This window comes from Lonchura striata, chromosome 19 (genome assembly GCF_050655825.1).
Source record: "Lonchura striata isolate lonStrDom1 chromosome 19, ASM5065582v1, whole genome shotgun sequence".
NCBI classification, from domain to species: Eukaryota; Metazoa; Chordata; class Aves; order Passeriformes; family Estrildidae; genus Lonchura; species Lonchura striata.
Genome location: NC_140721.1, coordinates 4,025,998 through 4,047,768, shown reverse-complemented (window position 1 = coordinate 4,047,768; position 21,771 = coordinate 4,025,998). Strand labels below are relative to the sequence as shown.

The following is a 21,771-nucleotide window of genomic DNA, read 5'->3' as shown; positions in this document are numbered from 1 at the left end:
AAAACAAATGGCAAATTCTTAGTTTAGCTTGTAGTTACACATGTAAAAAAATGCAAAGAGATTTATTAATGAGAGTCCAGCATTCTTAAAAACCTGTGCCTGTAGATATTCTGTTTACCTGTTCAACAGACAAGTTACCCTCTGCCTACACAAGGCTGAGCCACAGCTACATCCTGTGTCTGTTTTGGAAAATGAAGAAAAATGTTGCTCATATGAAGTGGGGGAGGACAGGAGATATCAGGCCACCTCCCCTCCCTCATTCCCAGCCCAGCAGGATGGTGAGACTTGGAAAAAATATCCAAATAATTCTTTTATTCTGTTCATGGTGTGGATTGGGCAATGGCTGGTGAAAATGTATGGGTTTAGATCTCCAGGAGTGGAGGGAGCTGTTTAACTGGCAGCTGTCAGCCTACTGAGGAAACAGGCTAGTTGTTCTGCTGGCAGATGAAATGTCTTCAGCTACATCCAAAAAAAGGAAATCATGTCTGTTTGCTGATTCCTGGCAGGATTTCTCTCTTGCACAAGCTTATCTCTGAGGAATAGTGTATGTGGATCTTTGTTTGCAAGGAAGTTGATTTTCTTTTTTTTACTATGTTTTGTGACTCTTGGTATTGTGGAACATCTTTTTATCACTGTGGCAACATCAACTCCTCTAGAAGACTCTGATAAGTTAAAGATATATTTTCTACCCATCTGAGGAAACTTGTTTCTCATGTGACTTTCTAAAAGTGAATGTTATTTCAGTTGAAAATGCTGGATGTAATGGTAAAAAAAGTTATTTTCCTTTTATCCCAGGGTTGTTTTAAATTGCTGTGGGCTTCAAAATTCTCAGTTACTCTTTCATTGTGCTTCAGTACTCACAGGTGTTCTGCTGTGCCTGAGTGAGGTTTTGGCACTTAAGCAGTTCCCAAAAAAGTTAATGTTCCTTCTGTGGTTGGTATGAAAAGTAAAAGTGGCTGTGGCCTGCTCTGAAAGTTTCTCTAGGCTCAGTGCTTATGTTTGTGAGAGAGTTTAATATGGCCTTTTCAGCCCTTTAAACTCATGTCAGATATCTCTCTTGCCTTTTGGGTCAAAAAAGATAAGATATATTTTTGTATGAGTGCATAAATACATGTAAACTTTTTTTTTTTTTTAGAGTCTGTAGACTGAATTACTTGGGAAGAAAATGAAGAGTAGTGCCAGGCCTTGGAGTACAATAGCAAAGCAAGGGAGCCATGGGGTTGACAGAGGAAAACCTCTTCCCACCACCTCCACAGGAATGAAGACATCCAAATCCTCCACTTCCCTTGCCTTTGAATCCCGGCTCAGCAAGGTACTAATCCTTGGAAACTGTTCAAGCATTCCAGTCTTGTTCCAGGTTAAAGCTTTGCTTTAGTCCTCAAACTACTACACTCACTGTGTTAAGTGTAGGGAGATTTAAGTTTTGTTGTGTATTAGATTAATACACATTTCTCAAAGTATTTTGCATGTACTGTATCTGTACACTCTCTGGGTGAGGGAATTGCCTAAACTTTGAAGATGGGGGAAAACAAATGGCAAATTCTTAGTTCAGCTGATAGTTACACATGTAAAGAAATTCAAAGAGATTTATTAATGAATTTCCAGCATTCTTAAAACCTGTGCTTCTTCCTTCAAGGCAAAATATCTTAACAGAAGACATTGCAATATAACAAATGCATTTTATGAATCCTATTTTTTAATACAGATACATTTTTAAAATAACAGAAACTTCTGTCCAAGTAATGTTTTTAAGAAAATTGAATAATACACCTGAAATGTTGCTGCATCTGCACTCTTGCAGCCAGCAAAGAGAAATCACCTTGTCATCCAAATCCAGATCAAGGTTGTAACTTTCCAGTAATAAAGTTTAATTAACAGTAGATAGCAGGGTACAGTATTTAGATCTCGATTAAAACTTCATTCATTGTCACAGATTTTCAAGGAAAGGATTAATTTATTGACCTTACTGTGCACTTACCAATAGGGTATTTCAGTGCTCCGGGCAAGTTGTACTGTGTGGTTGAGGCAGCATCTCTGAAGGAATGCTACTGAGTACACTAATCAGGAAATCTAGTATGATTGATTTGTTAAATTTAGTGTTAATTGTGGAGAGATTTCTTCCTAATGACAGCTAATGCCTTCAAATTATCATCCAGCTGCAAATTCAAAATTACCAAATTGGCTTTCTTGAAGAAAGGGAGTAGAAAAGGCAATGTAGTTGTTGGTATAGGAAAGAACACATTGAAGAAATTACTTCAGAGAGACTGCAGAACTCTCTGAAGGTCAGAAAGTCAGGCTGCTCCATTCTCCTCCTAAGACTGAGCTGACAAAACCTCTGCCAGAAGGCAAAATGTTCCTTGTTTGGTATCCTGGAGCACCGTCAACAGTTCAGCTATTGAAACTTATGGGCTCACAGGGTCCAGGAAACCACAGCCTCTGAGTCAGAGGAGGAGATGAAAGGGAGAAGGAATTAGAGTTGAAAGATTTCATTTTGCTTAAATGTCTCACATTCAGGAACCACTAAATAGGGGCAGTGCTTGTTGTGTGCTCTCTTTTCTCTTAACCCAGCAGTGGTGTTCAGTCTGTGCTTCAGGGACCCCCGGTGGCACTGGACAACTTCAAAGGAGGTGGATTTTCATTTGAGAAAACACTTTAGGTATCCACAGATTCAAAAGTATAGGAAAACTACTGCTCTAGGGAGACTTTCCAAAGCTTTGGTCTTAAAATACTTAAAGTATTTTTCCTGAAATTAATTAGAAACTGTTACTAGAGGCACACAAATGGGAAATCAGCTGACCAAAGTTCTGAGATGAGCTGCAATTTCTGCTTGCTGAAGTAAGATAATTTCAGTGTTTCTCTTTGAATTTTACCTTGTGCTTGTGTTCCATGGATTTCTTGAGTAGGCACTTAGAGTAGACTTGTATCATCAGAGATTCCTTCACAAAAAGTTGCCAGTGGACCTTGGTTTCTTGTTACCGTTCAATTATTTGCCTTTTTGAACAGTCTTTCCCATTTTTATTCTTCATTGTTGGAAAAGTGTTTTATCTCTTAACCCACTTCACAAAAACCTAGAATGCAGTGCAAATATAAAAATTATGTATTCCAGTTTTCAAGGCAATATTCCCGTAGGGTTACTTTATGAAAATGTTAATTTTTTTCTGCATTTTGAACTAACTGATGGGAATATTCAGGGTTCTGACCTGTTCCACCCTCTGTGTCACAGCTGAAGCGGGCGAGCAGTGAGGACATGCTCACCAAACCTGGGCCAGCAGCAGCTGCGGGAGTCTCCAGGCTGAAGAAGACCATCACAACAGGAGCCATTTCGGAGCTCGCCGAGAGCCGGCTGAGGCCCAGCACAGGTAGGCACAAAGGTGCTGTGAGCCGTGCTCTGAGTGTCACTTGGTTGGCCAAGGTCCCAGCAGCGCTGTCCCCTTGCGGCACAGCCGTGTGGCAGTCACAGGACGCTGTGCCTTGCATCCTACACCCCACGAGCCGGCGACACGAAGCGAAAAGGATGCGCTGGATGGTTTTAGGAGCCTGGGCAGCCCCAGCAGCCAAGCGGTGGCGCCGGTGGCCCACGCCCGTCCCGACCGGCTCCGGGCCGGCCAGGGTGGGATGGGCCCAGCCGGGGACCCAGCCCCCGTCTCCAGAGCCGGACAGCAGCGGGGAGCTCGCTGCCTGAGGTTTTTTTATCAATAGCATTCTCTCTTCTCTCTCTACTGAGTGAGCAGAGCTGTTTCCCCGCTGCTCCTGGGGCACGCAGAGGTGTGAGAACAAAGAGCCAGCCCTGGGCATCCTCCTGTGAGCTTGTGCTGCTCCTGAGCTAGCCCGGGGCACGCTCTCCCCAGCAGCCTCAGCCCATCAGCTTGTTCCCATAGGTTTCAAACCTAAGCTTGTTTGGAAAGGCAGCGACACCATCTGCATACCAAGGGCTTCGGTGCAAGCGCTCTGCTTTCCCCCAGGAACTCAGCAAATTCTTGCTTTTGTCTGCTCCCTGGTGGCATTTCCAAGGGAATGTGAGCTCTTATTAAATTTGACCATGACCTCCCTATTTGTCACAGCCTTTGCAGGTTTTGACTGTGTGACAGAACAGTGTTACTAACCAGAGAGTGATTTCTGTTTTTAAAGAAATGAAATATAAAAACCTTTATATACTCTTGGAAGAAAATGATGTGTCTTGTAACAGCACAAATGTTTCATAGTAACACAAAGACAGATCCAATTCTGCTGTTAATCAGCGTGTAAATCCTCAAATTTAATAGTGGCTAGCTGTATCCAAAGGAATTTGGGATTCACAAGCCAATAAAGAGGCATGATGCTTGGGAGCAGCCAGGCAGGGAGAAGAAAACCTGTACAGATGATGCAGCACAGGATCCTGGGAATGCAGCCAGGGAAACAGCACTGCAGGGAGTCCAGGATGGAATACGTATGTCAGATACCAAAACACAAGCACTGGAATAGAGAGCCCTCTTCTGCATGTAGCTATAATGACTGGGGTTGGAGGAGGGAGATTTATGATGATGACTACTTTAAATACAAAGGCTGAAATGGTTTATGGAGGTCAAGTTACATCTGGGTATTGCTTTGCCACTTTAAATTATATCATTGGATATAACCTCATATATTGCTTTGCATCAGCATTTGTAGAAGCATAAATGGGAATATTAATGCTAAGTGAAAAGAGAACAAGTGTATAGATCAACACTAAGAATGTATGTGCTACCCCTCTACAATAGTTTTTAATCTAAAGAACTGTCTCAGCTCTTACAGGGACTGTTTTAAGTGTGTATACAGTATCTTACATGTCTGTTTTTACAATGGTTCTATGATCCAAAAGGATGCTTGGAAAGCCAGCTGTATTCTGGGAATGTGTCATTGACAGGGTCACTGGAAGGTGCTTGATCTTATTGAGCAGAGCTGAATGCTTGCCACACTGAAAAAAATACCAATAGTCCCACTAAAATGGTGTATTGTTGCTAAGAGAACGAACAGTGAGCATGACAGAGGGCACAGCATGTTCTAGGGAACATAAGTAGGAAAGGAGAGAATGTTTTCAGCTGCTGTATTTTATTGCAATGGCATCCCAAATAGTCTGATTGTGATCAAGATGCAATGCTGACTGTGGAGCTAATCCAAATGACAACGTTCCAGTAGCTGAGAGATCCAGATGTTTGTGTACTAGCCAAATGTGTAAATCTAGAAATTTATTCCCAAATCACTTTCTTTTGTTTCTTTGATGGCCTTCATCTGTTCTGTGTTTTCTTTTCATGTCTTGACTGCAGGCATTATGACTCCACCTTGTTTGGGCTTTTTTTTGTCTGTTACTCAAGTGAGTGGTTTGGGTATTTGACTGAAGTTTTATTCTATTAGTTCCAGCCACACTCTGGTGGCACACATTTGGTATAATAGTCCGTGTGAAAGAATTTCAATGAAAAAGGTATGAAAATACAAAAGCTTAGGTTTCTTTCTTCTTTGGGTGTGACTGTCCACCATTTGTGTGTTGACCTTGAGCAGTAAGACAGGTTCCAAATACTGCAGATAATAAATAGTTGACCTCAAAGACTGGTTGTTTAAATAGGGTTGTGTCTATGCTGCCCTTGGTGGAGTTTCAGTTATTTATTCCAGCCTTTTATTGATGGCACTACCCCTGCCTGCTCTGTTTGGCGCTAACACAGTAAATCATAAACAACTTAAAGAGGGATGAGGCCAAGCCTATGTATCCATCCTTGGCAAATGGAGTTGAGCAAATGGAGCTGGAGACTGATGCTGGCTGGAAATTCTGTGCTGTGATGTTTGGTTTTGTAACTCCTTGGCAGGTTTGAAATCCCAGGCAGTGGGAAATGACGCACAGGGAGAAATAAATGTCTCATATTCAGCTCCATTATCCACAGCGTGATGTCTTCCCATGTGCTGTCCTGAAGTGGCTGTTTGGGTTTGTTAAAACCAAGCCTACAGAACTCTGGCATTGTTTTTAATGTCTTAGTAGATGAAAAAGAGCTGGGAAATTGTAAAACATGAGGAAGAGTTCACTAATTTTGGAATACATTGATTTTAATGCATGTACTTATAAAGCCATCACGTTTGTGAAGCCATATAGCAAAGAAGTGATTGTAAAATATATAGAGAAGTTTGTGTATTCATGAGAAATTAGGACTCCCTTCCCCTAAGGTTCAGGATTGTAGGAAATCAATGACTTCAGATTCTGCTCCTTTGAGGTCTGCAAGCCAAATAACCTTAAAAAATGCAATTTCACAGAAAATTTCAAAGCTTCTTATGTGATCCTATACCTCTCAGAAAGAGCATTGCATGGCAGGACTGGTATGCAAATGGAAAATCTGAGGTTCAGGCAGATGAAATTACTTTCTCAATGGAGCCTGGAAGTCATTCCAAATCCTTGCTCTGAGTTCTGTCGTTCAGTCCATACAAACTCTCAGTTCAAGCACTTTCTGAGACCATCCCTGGAGGCTGTCTGGTTTAATCATGTTCCTGTGCTGCTTTGATGTGATTTCAGTGACAGCTGCTATTATCTGTCAGGTTGGACAGGAACCAAAAAGAGTCTGGACATCAGAAATGAATGAGGCAGGATATGGGCATGGCACAGTCAAGTCACACATCATCCAAAAGCATTGAGACTATTTCAGCCATTCCCATTTCTCACAAATATATTGATTTTTATATCAAGTGCTGCCAGCTCCAATATGAGGTATCAGTTATCCCTGACATGTAATTAAGAGGTAACTGTATTTTTTCGCAGGCTGCTTCATCAGCTTATTTTTTATAGCTAAATAAAGGCTAAATCTCTCTAGACATCATTTGCCTCAGAAACAATAGAAAAATGTCAAGAACAATGTTATTATCACCTACCTTATATTATCACCTATAGCATTTATAGAAATTCTGGTTATTTCCCTGACAAGCCCAAGCTCCCTCTAAAGCCCAAAGCAGGAGACAGGTGCTCCATTTTTGGAGGCTGGGAGAAGGCAAAATGCCAGCAGGACTGTGAGGGGTGGCCTGCTGTGTCACCCCCCGCTCCATCAGAAATTACCATTTATTTTTATGCATAAAATGGAAAATCAATACTTGGCCTGAGTTTTCAGCCAAAATAACAAAAACATGTTGCTTTCTGTGTGTTCCTGCTGAGTTGATCCACATTCAAGGCTGGAGATGGTGCCAATCCAGGAGCATAGAGAAGGGAAGCTCAAAGATATTAACAGTTTCAATTATCTCCTCAGCATCTCGTGTTGAGGCTCTGAACTCTGCAGGTTACCTGGACAAAAGCTTCTAATCCCAGAATGGAACATTGCCAGCATTGGAAATGAAGCTGCTCTGCAACACAGGCTGCTTTAATAAACCCAGCAAATTAAACAGGGAAACAAAAATGCCAAGAGATTTGGCATCATCAGGGAAAACTATAGAAGGGCCTGAGGCTTATAATCTATTGTGGCACAGTTTGGGTTGAACAGTCTTCAGCTCCAGTGAGGAGGGGCTCTGTTTTGATGAGTTTTTCTGTGATTTGTCATTCACATTCCTGCCCAATAATCAGAGTTAATGTCCCAGTGACTAAATATGATACCTGTGTATCTTCAATGCCTTCCTAGGGCTGGTAGAGCACATACCATTACTCCATTTGTCCATCATTGTTTTTTTCATGTAGTTTATGTGAAAACAAGTCTTGATTCCTCTCTGAAGCAGCTGCTTGCAGCTTTTCTGTGTAGATAGTGCTGGTATTCAGAAAAGAAAGGCTTTAACTAAATGAGGCCAACTGGTCCCTGCCAGCACTGGTGTTAGTGCTGGGAAAGTTTGAATATCACTGGTGAGACTTGTTCACCTGTGGCTGATTCCAGGAGGGAGACTGGTGTGTGCTTTTATTGCACATAGCACTCATTAGATATGCTTCTTAACCCAGCAAAATTGAAAATGTGTCATGCTACAGATTTCAGAGCTTCCTGGACGTTCACAGAATTGTCATTTTCTGCTTGTTATTTGATAGTAATATATGGACTCTATCACATTTACTGTGTTCTCTCAGGTAAATTCTCTGCTTGCTGTTTGCCACTTTCTGATGTGGGGTAAAAATTTAGGTTAATGTGAAACTAATGCAGACCAGAAGCTGTCCCTCCATGGTCAGAAAATTCAAGAAAGCATCTTTTAAATAAAAGCTTTCCTTAAAAAAGAAAAAATCCTTGGGAAAAAAAAAAAAATCTGACAATTTAGCAGTTCATAAGATGCTAATGCACCCCAATTAGGACAGGAAAAAGGAAAGTGATTTCTATTGAAGGACAGCTCTCTGACCTTGGGGCCCTTTTACTCTGCCATACATCAGCTTTTGACAGCGCCTGCTTTTTATGATCTGTCACATCAAAGCACTGCTATAGGTTTGGGAGAGGTTGCTGCACTTTGCATTCAGGCTTGTTACTGTCTCATTTTTCTTGTGAACGATAGTGCCAAGTGTGAGGGACACTAATGAGATCGGTATGTTCTGTTCCACCAGGCTCCACTGCAACCACATGGCTGAGCTCATCTGGGCTTTCCCAAGAGCTGTAAATACGCTTCAAAACCTTATCTGCAAAGCCATTTGCACTTTGCTCCCCCTTGCAGGTACAAGACACAGTTCTTGCATAATTATTCTTTCTTACAAAGAGATTCTGGCTCCAAAAGTGGTATAAAAAGGAAAGGAAGACTCAAAATATTGCTTTGTCAGGCTCTCATTCAAATTGGCAAGAAGTGCTGCAGGAATTTAACATGCAAAGCAATGGAAATGTGTCTGCATTTACATCCAGAGCTCTACATGCAGCTGGATATGCATATTGACATCTACACACACCTATAAATATATGCAAGGATGTTTAACATATTGCTAGAAATATGAACCTGAACCTCCCTGGCATTCCTTAGCAAAATGTTTCCTCTGTGTGTGATTTCCCCAGGTGTCAAATAGTCAGACTGTTTCAGCACCAGTTTAGAAGATTTCACCCACTATCCTCTGAAGGGAAAGCTCAACATTTGAGGTAGATCAAATTTGGCATTCCAGATTTAGGTTATGGCTGCTACTTGTCAAGTTTCTCTTACTTCTTTCTCTTACTTCTTCTTACAAGGATTTTTTTTTTCCCCTTCCCACAGCCTGCAAATACAGTTGTTCATTGCTGATGCCTTTGCTGAAAATATTCTTGTATTCTGTTTATTGCTGTGTTGTTTTTCATGTCCTCTGAAGCTTTGCTCTTTCCCTCTGTAAGCCATGGACAGTTGTGCATCCTGGAATGGCTGGGAATGGGGGCTGCTTCACATGACTGTTCTCCAGGCATCTTTTTCCTCTTTGATAACTGGCTGTGTAGTGAGACCAATGCCTTTACAGGCTGTGTGGTAGGATTTCTGACACCTGATCCTGTTATGGATAACAGGCTTTTTGAGAGGCATTCACAGGCTGGCTGCAGTCATCTTGCATTATTAAACAAGTAGGAATTAACTTCTGCTGACAACACTGTCTGCAGAATGTGCCCTTTTTCAAATTTTCTTGCTGTCCTAATCTACTGCAGAATTTACATTTCCTGTGCTGAATCTGTTAGCACATTCAGAGATTCTGCATTCAGCTTCTTGTTAAAACCACCTGTGAAAGAGACCCTTTTCTCTGTGTGTTCTCCTGAGAATGACTTTGTTGGCACACGTGAGCCCCTCTGGGACCTGAGCCAGCTCAGAGGATTCAGTGTGTGGTAGGGATACTGAAATGCTGAGTCTTGAAGGCTGCAACGACTTAACTCATTAAATTGTTGACAGTTAATTGGCTCAAGGCAATTACAGCTGTAAGGGACCTGTGGTGATCCCAAAAGCCTTCCTAGAGACACCTGAACAGAGGGGAGCATGCCTGGATGCTCCAGGAATAGCACAAATCTAGGATCTCCCAGCTTGTTTTCATGTCTTTTCAGGCTTCTTTACTGAAGTTGTTCAGCAAAGTCAACACAACCCTGTTCTGACTACCTGCCCTAGGTTAATTATCAGCTTTTCTTCAGCCAGTTTGAAGAGAAATGATCCTTAACACAAATTCTCTGGGCCTAAATCTATTGCAGCCAGAATGCCTTGGCAGAGGGCCATGGTGTTTGTACTTAAAGAACAGGAGGGAGAAGGAAAGGAACGCAAAGCTGGCCTGGTCTGACAAGTATGCAGATCAGGGAGGGCTTGGCATTCCTTGTAGTATTTTTTTTTTCCCCACTGTTTTTTTTTTGTTTTTTTTTTTTTTTTCATCAGCTTTTGGCTTACATTAGATTTTAACACTGTAGAGCAAGAGGGGAGGGATTGACAGCTCCATCTCAAATAGGTTCCTGGAAGGCTCTGGTTCTGTGCCATGAACTGTGACCTCACCAAATATCTTCACTACAAAAAGCTTGTTTCTTAGCATGGTTTAAAAAACCTTTTGTTCATCTGGGATTCAGCTCTAGATGTTATATTCCTAATTCTTTGAGGTCCACTACTGGGAATAATAGATTCTGAAGATTTCTTTTCCTTGCTACTTATGTACTTGGTGCTCGTAAAATCTTTAGCATTAATGGAGAGTGTCATAGTGTGAACTCTGATGTTCATGATGTCCACACTTAGGGCCCATTCAGTTCAGTCCAGCATCACTATCTGTAACTTCTTTAGACCTCAGTTTTCTGGAGAGACTGTGGTCAAGTACCTGGCCACTGCAAATCTGAGATTTGGTGGCACCTTCACACTTGTTCTTGTGAACATGGATTGCAACTTGAACAGAAATTACACTTATTTATTTGCTGTGTTATGAGTAGGATGCAAAGAAAGTTATGCCTGGCAAGCAAGTCCTGTCATTTGACTAAGGAGTTGAAAGAATTATGTACATCACACCTTCAATAATTAATTCCCATTCTCACTATATAGGAAAGGAATGTTTGTGAAGTTTTATTGGCAGTTCAAAAAAGAGCAAGGGGATGAGTCAAGCTTCATGCTTAGGAAGAGACCAGCTAATCTGCTTTGTAGAGCTGAAATGGATTCATTCTTTTTTTTATACCTTTATTACTGAAGAGGAAGGGAAAGTAATGTAAAATGTTCAGATAACAAATAGTTGCCTAAGGATTAAGCCATGCATCTGTTGTGATTTGTTCCCTGGTCCCCATGTCATGCTTCCTGTTACTCCTTTTTCCTCAGCTTTGAGCTGCAAGCTCCCTAAGCAGTAATCTCTTATCTGTACCTTCTGCTCAGGCTGTAGCTGTATTTAAAAATTCGTGCTTTACCTTTCATTTTGGACCTGGGCTAGAAGTTTTTGGCCTGACATAATTCTCCCTATCATGGTGTTAAAATGTTCTGACTTACATTTTGTGCCGCTGTCAAAAATAACAGATTGGTTCTTCCAGTCCTGATTCTTCTACAGTGCTCAGATTTCAGGTGTGTTTGCTCTGAGTCAGTGATTACATTTTATAATTGCTCCAGGCTTGCACCAACGCTGCACTGGGACCTTGTTACACTATTCCCTTTTGTGATTACAGAAATAGAAAGCAAGTGATGAAGTAATAAATGCTCAGCTTCAGGATTTATCAGCCCAACAGACTCTAACAGCTAATGCAGCCCTCAGGTGAGTCCTGTTGAAGAAAAGCAGAAGTCACTCTTTAGTCTATAATGGAAGAAAATCTGTGGGAGATACATTTCAACAACAGCTGGAGGAAGTTTGCATCTGTACCTTGGAAAGGGCAGGCTGAGTACCCACCATAGTAAGATACAAGACTTAAGAGATCATAAGATGACTTTTAGAGAAAGAATGCACTATGACTGAATCCTTTTTATAGAACTTCGATGGCTTATTCATTAAACAAAGCGTTTTGTGTTTGACATGTCATAAGACAGAAGCAGACAGGAGTTTTTTAATGTCATCCAGATAGAGACAGCTGTATGAAAACTTTTCACTTCATCTATAAAGTGTCAGAGGAAGAACAATGGAAAGCTGAAGACTGACAATGAACTCATTCTATTATACTGAAATATTAGCAAAATTGTGCTTCTGTCATATTGAATGGTCTCCAGATACTTTATCTGAAATGATGGATTCACAACTAGATAGATTAATTCTTCGTGTTTTATTTTCAGGTTGTTTTGAGCCTAGGAGACCCACTAGTTTATTATTTCTGAATTTGTTTTTAACCAAGACGCAAGAGGATTCTGTTAATTATCCACATAAGAGAAATTGATCACTGGAGTCATTCAGTATCCTTGTTTCCCATGTACATCAGGGCTCCATGAGTGTGGAGCATCTTGATTTTTTGGAAGGATGTGCCGTTGGCCAGGCTCTGGGTGGGCCTGTCCTATGCAGCTGTTCTTGCAGTGCCAGTCACAGGCAAAAATATTGATGATAGAGATATGGTGTGAAATCTGCTCCAGTCTAGAAGGTTGAAGGTCTAGATGTGCTTCTGGCTGTCAGGTTTGATTGTTGTTCCATTAACATAAGGGAAAATTTCGAAATCGCTGTAATGGACTTTCAGGAGCAAAACCCCACATCCTTACCTCAATAAGGAGAAATAGGTTTCAATGGTTCTCATTGAATCCTGTAGATTCTTTAATATAATAAGGATGTGTGCCTGCTGTGCTGTTCTCAGCACCAGCAGAGGCTGAGGGCAGCTGGGGGTGCTCTGCTGACCCAGGAATAGCCCCAGAGGATATCAGAACAGATCTGATGGATAGGACTTGTCAGAAAGGGCTCATGCTCACAATCATGGTCAGGTTTTCAGAGCAGTCCAGCCTGCATTTCAGCATCCTTTGGGTATCTGTGTTTTCACGAGATGCTGAGCATCTCTGAAATTGGTCCTCTCATTTTTGTGACAGTTAGGAGCTGCCCTTGTCACTGCTGTGCTCAGCAGCGTAGTTAGATCTGTGGGCAGAGTCTGTTTGCTCCATGGTAAGCACGCTTCGGGTGGTGAAACTGGGGAAAAATTAATGTTGGCTTTGCTTTGGAGATATTTGGCTGCTCAGGTGTCTGCTGAGGGTCCCTCTGCCCTCCTTCTCCCCCAGCCGCGTTTCAGCGTTTTGCTTAGAAATACCCTAAGCAAATAGAAACGCCGCCGGGAAGGGGCTCTCTGCTATTCCCCCTGTCCGGCACGGCTGTTCGGGGCAGGGAGGCTCCGCTCGCGGCGCCGCTGGAGCCTCGCTGGCTGCCGGAGCCGCGGCCCGGCCGGAGCTGCAGCTGCCGCGGCGGCCGCTGGGTGTCCCCCGGCGCTGCCCCGCTCGCTGCCGCCCAGCCCGGCCGGGAGCGGGGCCGGGGCGCGGGAGGAGGCGGCGCCGCAGCCGGCTCGGCGGGGCCGCGGCGCGGCTCGGCCGCCAGCAGCTGCGAGCGCGGCCGCCGCTCCCCGCCGGAGCGGGCGCAGCCGGCCGCGGCGGCTCCGCGCTGGCAGCGGGCATGAGCGCGGCGCCGGCGGCCTGAGGGAGCTCGGGAGGAGCCGGGCGGGCAGAGGAGATGGGCAACCAGCCGGGCAGAGCGGAGGAGCACGAGCAAGGTGTGTGTGTGTGTGTGTGTGTGTGTGTGTGTGTGTGTGTGTGTGTGTGTGTGTGTGTGCGGGCGGCGGGGCGGCGGCACCGCGGCGATGGCGTTGTGTTCGCGGCGGTGAGCCGGCACGGGGCTCTTGTCACAGCCGGTGCTGGTGGCTTCTCACCTGCTGGGGACACTGCTGCTGTTCGTAAATGTGCTTTATTGCCGTTCCGTACCTGAGCTCACAGCACCGTCCTTACGGAGCTTTTCTGAAAGGAATCCTTTGGAGCTGCATGCCTGCAAGGGAGGGACCCTGCTCGCTGACAGATTTTTTTTTTTCTTCTTCTTTTTCTTGGCATAGTCTGCATGATGCAGCTAAAAAGTTACAAAGCCGATGTAGTGATGTACATAGAACTTGTCAGGATCTGCAGCCTGGCTGTGTTAGCCTTCACCATTGTTCGTGGCCTGAGGCCTGAAATTTTCCAGGCCTTAGAATTTAAAATGATGCCTTTGTGGAAGGTCTCCCACCATTGTCCTTTCAGAAGTGCAGTGCTCTGCATGTTAATCAGGAGCAGATTTCATAGAAAGCTCAAAGCTGGTATCAGGTAGATCGCATTCCCCGTGTGCCAAATGTCTGCACCATACACCAGCACAGCTGCTAATTTGTTCCTGATGCTGTAGTGCTGCTTCGCTTGCCTTCTGGTTTATTTAGCTTGTTTCTCGAATGCTGAGTGAGAGGGGAAACCCCGTAGGTCCACTATTTTCTGCTGCTTATTTCTCAGTTTCTTCCCGAATTTAGAACCCTGTAACACACATAAAACCGCAATCGGTTGTATTTCCTAGCACTCTGTTTCTTGCTGTTGCCATGGGAATTTCATTCACAAAATCCCATTAAAGTTGTTATTGCTTCAGCAGGGGTTTCTGTGACTTCGGGTTGGTATGTAGGTATTGTTCTAGGAGCAAATACAAATGTACCTGATCTCTGGAATTGTTAGCCGGGGCTACATTGCTGCTTGGGGATCTCACAATAGATCTTCCAGCGAGTGCTGGAATAGCAGTGAGGTGTAGTGAGAACTCTCTAGCACTATGTTAATCACCGGGCTAATGAAGAACACAAAAGCTGCCAGTATCCAGTCACCAGAAGAAATGCTGCCCTAAGGGAAAGTTAAACTTCAGGCTGGAGAACGTGGCTGCCTACATCCCCAGCCCCTGAAATCTGCTGGCCACTGCCAGCCAGCGAAGTTTTGCTGGAGCTAAAAGTGTCATTTAGGAGGGGCAGTACTGCTAATAAACTAAGGGAGAGCTGGATAATGGCCCGGGGAGATACACTGCTCACTTCTGATCAGTTGGAGCAAACAGACTCTGATTTTGCAGGGCCATTTTGAACAGCTTCTTGCTGTTAACGCAGATGATAAATGAGCGTGCAGACCCCTTGTGGGTTTGAAAAATCTTCTGTTCTTTGTTTTCTCCTGATTTATATTTTTATTGAAAAGAGTTATACTTGTGTTGCACCTAAGCAATTTTTAAACTATTCCTAGTTTTTAAGTGCAGGCTGGAGTAGGTCTTGTTTGAAAGTCCTCACTATTCATGAGTAGGACTGAAAACCAGTGTTTTCAGTGTTCAAAACTCCAATGTTTAACCATGAAAAACAGTCAGGAACATTCCTGCTGACAAAAAGAAAAAAAATTCTGACAGCATAGTCCTTATTGTGTGTGAGAGCTCAGCACTCGGAGATTGTGTTTTTGACAGCTAGGATACAAAAACCTGCTTCTCACATCAGAATGTGATACGTCGTAGTATCTCTGAGTTTTTGTTTCTACTTGAGTGAACTTAATTCAGCTCTCATTCAGGAACACCAATATCTTGAACAACTGTGGTACTTCTAAGCTTGTGTTTTGGAATAACCAGACTAAACCCCAGGAATGGGTTGCTTTATTGATCCAGCTCATGAGCCAGCTTTAGTTGCAGACAGCCAATTTGACCTGTTTCCCTGAGCATGACATTCAGGGTCATCTTGTCTACCTTCTTAGGAAACTTTATGGATATCTTATGGCTCATCTCTAAGTCTTTCATCCCAAACTTACCATCTTGGGGGCTGGGGGCAGCTTTGTTCCTCTTGTTGTCAGTGGGCACTGAAGTCTTTAAAAATCTGATCCTGTTATGATATAGGTTATCATTTCAAGTAAAATATTTATTTTCACATATTTACAAGAGTATTATGTACTTTAATGGGTTTTCTTATTAAGTGTAAATTCTGGGTGGGCTGGTCAGTGCTGTCCAGGAACAGGAAGGAAATTATTGCCTCTGAGCTGAGCAGTTGAAAGTTAACACATTCTACAGGAGAATCAAAGAACTGGGACTGACTGAGCAAGGGACTGTGGCGAGGAGAAGACAGAGGAAAGAAATCCACTGCTGGTGTCTGATGGGAATGTTTTGAACTGAAGACAAAACTCTTAAGAGCCCAATATAATCTCAAATTAATCTCCATCTCCCTAACAGTGTCTAACAAGGATTTGAGAGGATTGCTTGTAGTAACATTAAATTCTATTGGCTTTTCCTAGCGTCTAATTTAAAACTTACTTTAAACAGCTTGTACAATCATTTGTGAGAACTCTGTGGTGCATGACCCAAGTTTGCATCACTACTTTGCCAAAACTCTGCTCCTTGCAAGTCATTGGTTTGCCCAGTGTTCTGAATATTCTTAAAACCAGTGGAGGTTTTAGAGTGAAAACACCTATAAAGTAGTACAGAAAAATATGTGAAAGATGAGTGAATATTGCAGCAGTTTGTCAGCAGAATGAGTTTTCTGTTTTTGAAACTGGCTACCCAAGCTAAAGGAAGGAGTGTATACAAACAGAGGCCAGAGCACCTGTGGAATAGCTGGAACATTTTCTGGGAGTTGTATGGAAGAATCCAGAGTTATCCAGTGCACGGTATTTACTGGGAGAAAGCCTCTCAAACATAGTTTGCCTTGGAAACAGGGAGGCCTCCTGTTATTTCTGAACAGGAGCACTGACCATCTTTGACACTGGTTGACACGGTGATAGGGGGGTTGTTTATCCTCTAAACATCTGCAGGTGATAGATGATGAATATCTTTGGGAAGAGGTGGGAAAAAATGACTCAATACCCACAACAACTTTCGTGAAAGAATGGCTTGAATGGGAAATGTTAACTTCTCTTGTTGGAACAAGGTGACGGGTGGGGTTATCCAAGGGTTAGGCTTTTTTTGGGATTGTGTTTATTTGTAAAACATGCTTACATGGCTTGGATGAGAATATCAAGTGTCAGTGCATGCACTGAGTCAGTATTGATCTGTTTTCTTATGTCTGTTTTGTCCTGGCCCAGGGGTGACTTCATTTGAGTTTGAGGGAGGGATTTTTCAGTGTAAAACATAGGAAACTTTCAAGATAAATGCTTTTGTAGAAATACACATTCTTGCCATTTCTGTTCTTTGTTTTCAGGGTGTGTAGTCAGATCTTTTCTGGGTGCTCTCTTTAGTCTCCCTCATCTGCCTCTCTCCCTTTCTCCCAAACATGGGAGCAGTTCATTTTAACTCCCTTGGATGTCAGAACACCATTTTTGCCAAGCAAGAGCTCAAGAGACCAGATGAGTTTAATGATGGTGTGGGGAGAAGGGAGGGAGGAGAGAGGGGCCAGCAAAGCTAATGAATCACATAACAGCTTCCATGGAAATACCGACTGCAAGTCATGTCCTCTTGGAGCTCGGGCAGTGAGCCATAGACCTTTTGTTCCCAGTGGAGCCAACAAACCACAATTTGCTCTCCACTGGATAGTTTAATTCCTTAGTCACCTCTTCCTCCCACAAGTCATTCTTGCATGGGGGGTTTACAAATGCTCTCATTTTTCAGAGTAGTAACACACTGCTGATTAAACTGGTATTGAAGAACTTTATCTTCCCCTGGAGAGTAATTTTTACTTGACTTAAGCTTTTCTTCCAAGGCCAGTGAGGGCCAGCTCTGTTGATTGGTCTCGTGAGGTGACTTGACAGGACTGACATGATGAAATCATTTCAGAAGGGCTGACAGACTGACAAGTACATCAGTCAGTGGCAGTGTCCCCTCTGCTCCCAGGCCAGTGAAATAGGAACAGTCACAGTCTGGACTGACCTCTTAGAGGAATTTAGTCATGAGTGTGAGTAATTTACCTCTGGAATTATCTGAGGCAGTGTTCAGTGATAACCTGAGGTCCCCTGATTCCAAGTTGAAAGGCTAATGAAGGCTAAATTAGTGGAAAAGATCATCAATAAGCTCTCCTACACTACAGGGACTTCCCTGCAGTTTTCTGCTCTGGCTGGGAGATGTGCTGAGTGGGAGTGCTTTCTCCATGGGCAGGATGACAGCTTTTACAAGAACTTTTAGGGCATGGCAGACAGCAGGATGTGGTTTATGCATTTTGTGTGAGATTAATTCCCATCAGCAAAACAAAGCCATTTTTGGAGGAAGGCAGGGAGCTTCTGGGAATCCTGCTGAATGAGCTGGTCAGCAAGAACTTGTCCTGTAGGTCCAGAGCTCTGCATTGTGCTTTTGCCCCAGTGCTGGTGATGTTTTAGGACCTACCAGTGGTAGATCTAATGTAATAGTAAATGTAAAGGCTAATTTTCTTGATGATTTTTTCATCAGTTTAGTTAATGTGTTTGACAGCTGCAGAGTGACAAAGAAACAGCCAAGGGATGGTTGTGGTTGTGTTGGTTCTGACACAGCATTAAATTACTTGAAAGAGGGAAAAGGGTGAATGGAGAAGGGAATAATGCTGGAGAAAAAGAGAAGCCTACTTCTTTTTGTTTGGGCTGTGTTTGGCTCCTCAAGATCTTGAAGTTGTAAAGCTGACCAAAGAAATCTGAGCATGTATTGCCTGTTGGTCTTCCCACTGAAAGCTGCCAGAGCCCTGGAGGTACTGTGGAGTTTATTTGGAAGCAGTCCTGTGTTCTGGACCTTTTACCATTATTTCAGCAAAATAATCTGAAAAAATTATTATATTCTTTTTACAATTCCTCCCCAGTTAACTAATTTACTCTTCATAAAATCTGATTTCCACAGGGAATGTAATTTTCAAAACAACATGAGATTGTAACTGAGGCAAGAGTACTTTTCTGATTTTGTTTGTACTGAATTGCTTGAGGATAACTTAATTTGATTTTTCTGTGATTCTCACAGACTGACAGTAGAAGATGGACAAATATTTGCTATTTTCATTATTTTCTAATACTTTCCCATTCTGTATCTCCAAGCAATTTGAGAATGATGATTGAAGATGATCTAAAACTGAGATCTCTGATGATGGTAATAGACAGCGTTAGATTTTCCGTGCATCAACTTTTTTTCTTCCTGTAATCCAAAGCAGGCATGTGTTCACAGATCTCTTTGGAATGTTCCATCTATTATATTTCATGAAATGTTTTTCCACAAGCATAATAGATATGGATTGCATGTTCTGAGGCAGAGCACTCTGCCCTTGTGTGCTGTGTGATCATGGGTCGGTTCTCTCAGCTATAAATTACATCAGAGCTGCAGCTTCCTGCCCTTTTCATCGAGCTCTGGAGCACACAGCTAACAAGCTCTATATTTTTGTCAGCAGCAAAATTTACATTTGAAGCTCTTACAGGCAAATTTTATATTCATCACTGGAAAAATGCACTCTTGGGAAAGCACAGGGCTAACATGAGTTTGCATGGTTCAGTTCTGAGCATGTGTAGGGGATGTGTTGGCTGAAACAGGGACATATATTTTCCATTTGTTACCAGCTCTGTAGGTTTCGTATCTTGGTTGGAATTTATTCAGTTGCTTAGGAAAAATGTTAGGAGCAAAGCAAATGTGTCCATATCCCATGAGCAGAGTTATGTTCCTCTCACATTCCTTTCCTGATGGATGCTTTGGTGCTAAGTTTTAGAAATCATTGCTACTCAGGCAAGTAAGAATTTTACCAGCAACTTCAATGAAATCATATTTATTAATGTATGGAATAAAAATGGCTTTAGGGGCAGGGTGCAGTTAATCCTCTGACACATTTTACTGATGTTGGATGACTTTTCTTTCTTCCCCAACTGAATTAAGAAATCCCATCCTATACTAAGGATAGAAATCTGGTTTAATTAGTCTGAAATATGTAGAATGCAAAGGTGGCTTCTTCCCTGCATCTGGAGGATATTATTTTGTATTTTTCACACCCTAAAGATCTGCATTTTGCCATTGCAGCATCTATACTGAAGATGTAGAAATCCTTGTGATACCAAATAATTATGCTCATATAATCCCTTTTATAGGGGTTATTTCCACAAGGGTGTGGATAATGATAAATTTGTTGGCAGGAACTGAGTTCTCTGCAATACGGGAAAGACTTTCAAAATTATAAGTGATTACTTACTCTCCTAGACAAAAATGCTTATGATTCCTGAAATAAAACAGAGGTAATTCCCTGTGCTTGTGCAGAACAGAACCAACTCAGCATGAGGTTTGTTAGTCATAATTAAAAGCTGGTAAGAGGGGATGAGATTTCATGAACAGGAGTCATTCCAGGATTGGTATTCTCTGCTGGGAAAGCTCCTCCAGAGTGCAATAGCCCTGGTGTTGTCTTTCTGTAATAATGTGAAATAGCTGCTAAATTGCAGCCTGTAGAGAACGCTGCATTTTTCTTATTTAAGGCTAAATTGTCAATATCCTGGGTTTTTTTTTCAGAAAAGAAAAAAGCATTTAAAAATCACTTGACCAAAGGGAAGTGGTTCAAAGTCTTGTTCCCCAGAGCATGCAGTGTCAGCTGTAATGCTGGGAGGGGATAAGGTGGTGGTGTCATGTCCATCCCTGTCTGGAAACATTCCTTGAATGGAAAGAGTGATCCAGAAAAGTGGAGCAATTCATTTAAACCTTCAAAGGCTTTTAGACCTTTGTCTAATGGAAGGCTGTGTGCTCAGAACAGCCTGTTTTCAGCTGACTAGAGCAATGCACAGAAATAGTTCAAGTTGGGCCTCCTAAAGTCCATGGCAGTAACTTTGCTTAACCCAAAGCCATGGGTTTTAGGATTACAATCGATTTTGCCATGAGGTGGGAGGCATAGAGCTCTGAATATGTTTTTCCAGAGAAAAAGCTGATCAGGATGGAGGTGTCAGAAGGGAAGAACCCCTCTTTGAGGGGCTGAGGATATTTCCACAATCCTTATCTTCTCAATCTTGAGAAATGCTTTCATAAAACCTTGTTGAGTTTGAAGAATGGACTAATCATGTTAAGAATTACTCTCAGCCTCCTCCACACATAGTTTCTTTGAGGCTGCTTGACTCTGGAAAATCTTTGACTGATCCTTTAATTAAAAGCTTTTTTTAAACCAAGGAGTTAAAGCTCTTCCTGCTTTGAAGTGGGCAATGTTTTATAGATTAGTATCTCATTATGTTATGAGCTTTCTCCTCTCCCCTTCTGTCTCATTTCTTTTCCTGATGTGTCTCATCCTGTGTTGATAGTTCTGATGATTTCAGCCCAGCTCCCAGTATTGGCTGTTCCAGCTCCCTTAGCTCTGTCCTGGGCTGAGCTAAAGCTCTGGATGAGCTATGGAGTCCTTTCCCCACCCCCTCACAGAAGCAGGCTGGAAATGACAATAAAACTGGGTTTATTATGTGGCCATCACAATTCAGTAAACAAAAGGCAGTTGTAACACCAGTGCAATGCAAACTGCTTATTAAGCATTAAGCAAACAATTTAAAAAAATGAGCTGCTAGCTTTTATTAGGGGAGGAAGAGGAACCTCCTTTCATGTTTCCATTTTTGATCCCTTTTCCCCCCTGTCTTTCTGGATTAGCAGGGTTTGGGAATTCATTAAGAAAGAAGTTCTTTAGGCTCGGTCAGCGCTGGTCTTTTGGGAGTGTTGTGCAGCATTCCCGAGCTGGAGGTTTGGGATCGTGGATTCCTGACACAGAGCACTCCACAGCAGTGCTTGGAGAGGCATTTTCGGGTTCTTTTCCTCTGTGATGGCTCTGCTCCCTCAGTGGCAAGGACAAGAAATTAAAGCAGGATCCACCTTTACAAAGAAAGAGAAGTGTGATACAGCCCCATTCAGGTCTCTTTATCAGTTCCATGATTCAGTCCATAGCATGGCCTCCTGAACAGTTAAACAGGCTGAGTAAATTACCTGCTAATTGTGAAAATGTTGGATATTAAGCATTTCCGCTCTTATAATCTGTTTGTTTTAATAATCCCTTATAATCTGTTTTATAATCCTTCGTGTTTGCGGAGAGATGTCAGATTTTGATGGTGAGAGGAGTGATCCCCAGCACCTGTCTTGTCTGGAAGGAACAGGGTTCTCACTGTTCCTTC

General features: G+C 42.6%; 1 protein-coding gene across 6 annotated transcripts in view; it reads left to right on the top strand.

Moving 5' to 3' along the window:
• The window catches only part of SPECC1 (sperm antigen with calponin homology and coiled-coil domains 1), an 87,091-nt gene that overhangs the window by 19,077 nt on the left and 46,243 nt on the right, over positions 1 to 21,771 (top strand). For 5 of the 6 annotated variants that reach the window (XM_021524945.3, XM_085557307.1, XM_021524944.4 and 2 more), the window contains 2 exons: positions 1,136 to 1,312; positions 3,224 to 3,359. In XM_021524945.3, coding sequence (XP_021380620.2) covers positions 1,166 to 1,312; positions 3,224 to 3,359 — 283 coding nt within the window. In that variant the 5' untranslated portion in view covers positions 1,136 to 1,165. Of the gene's footprint in view, positions 1 to 1,135; positions 1,313 to 3,223; positions 3,360 to 13,327; positions 13,485 to 21,771 lie in introns of those variants that run through there. The other variant, XM_021524946.3, reaches the window with a different exon arrangement.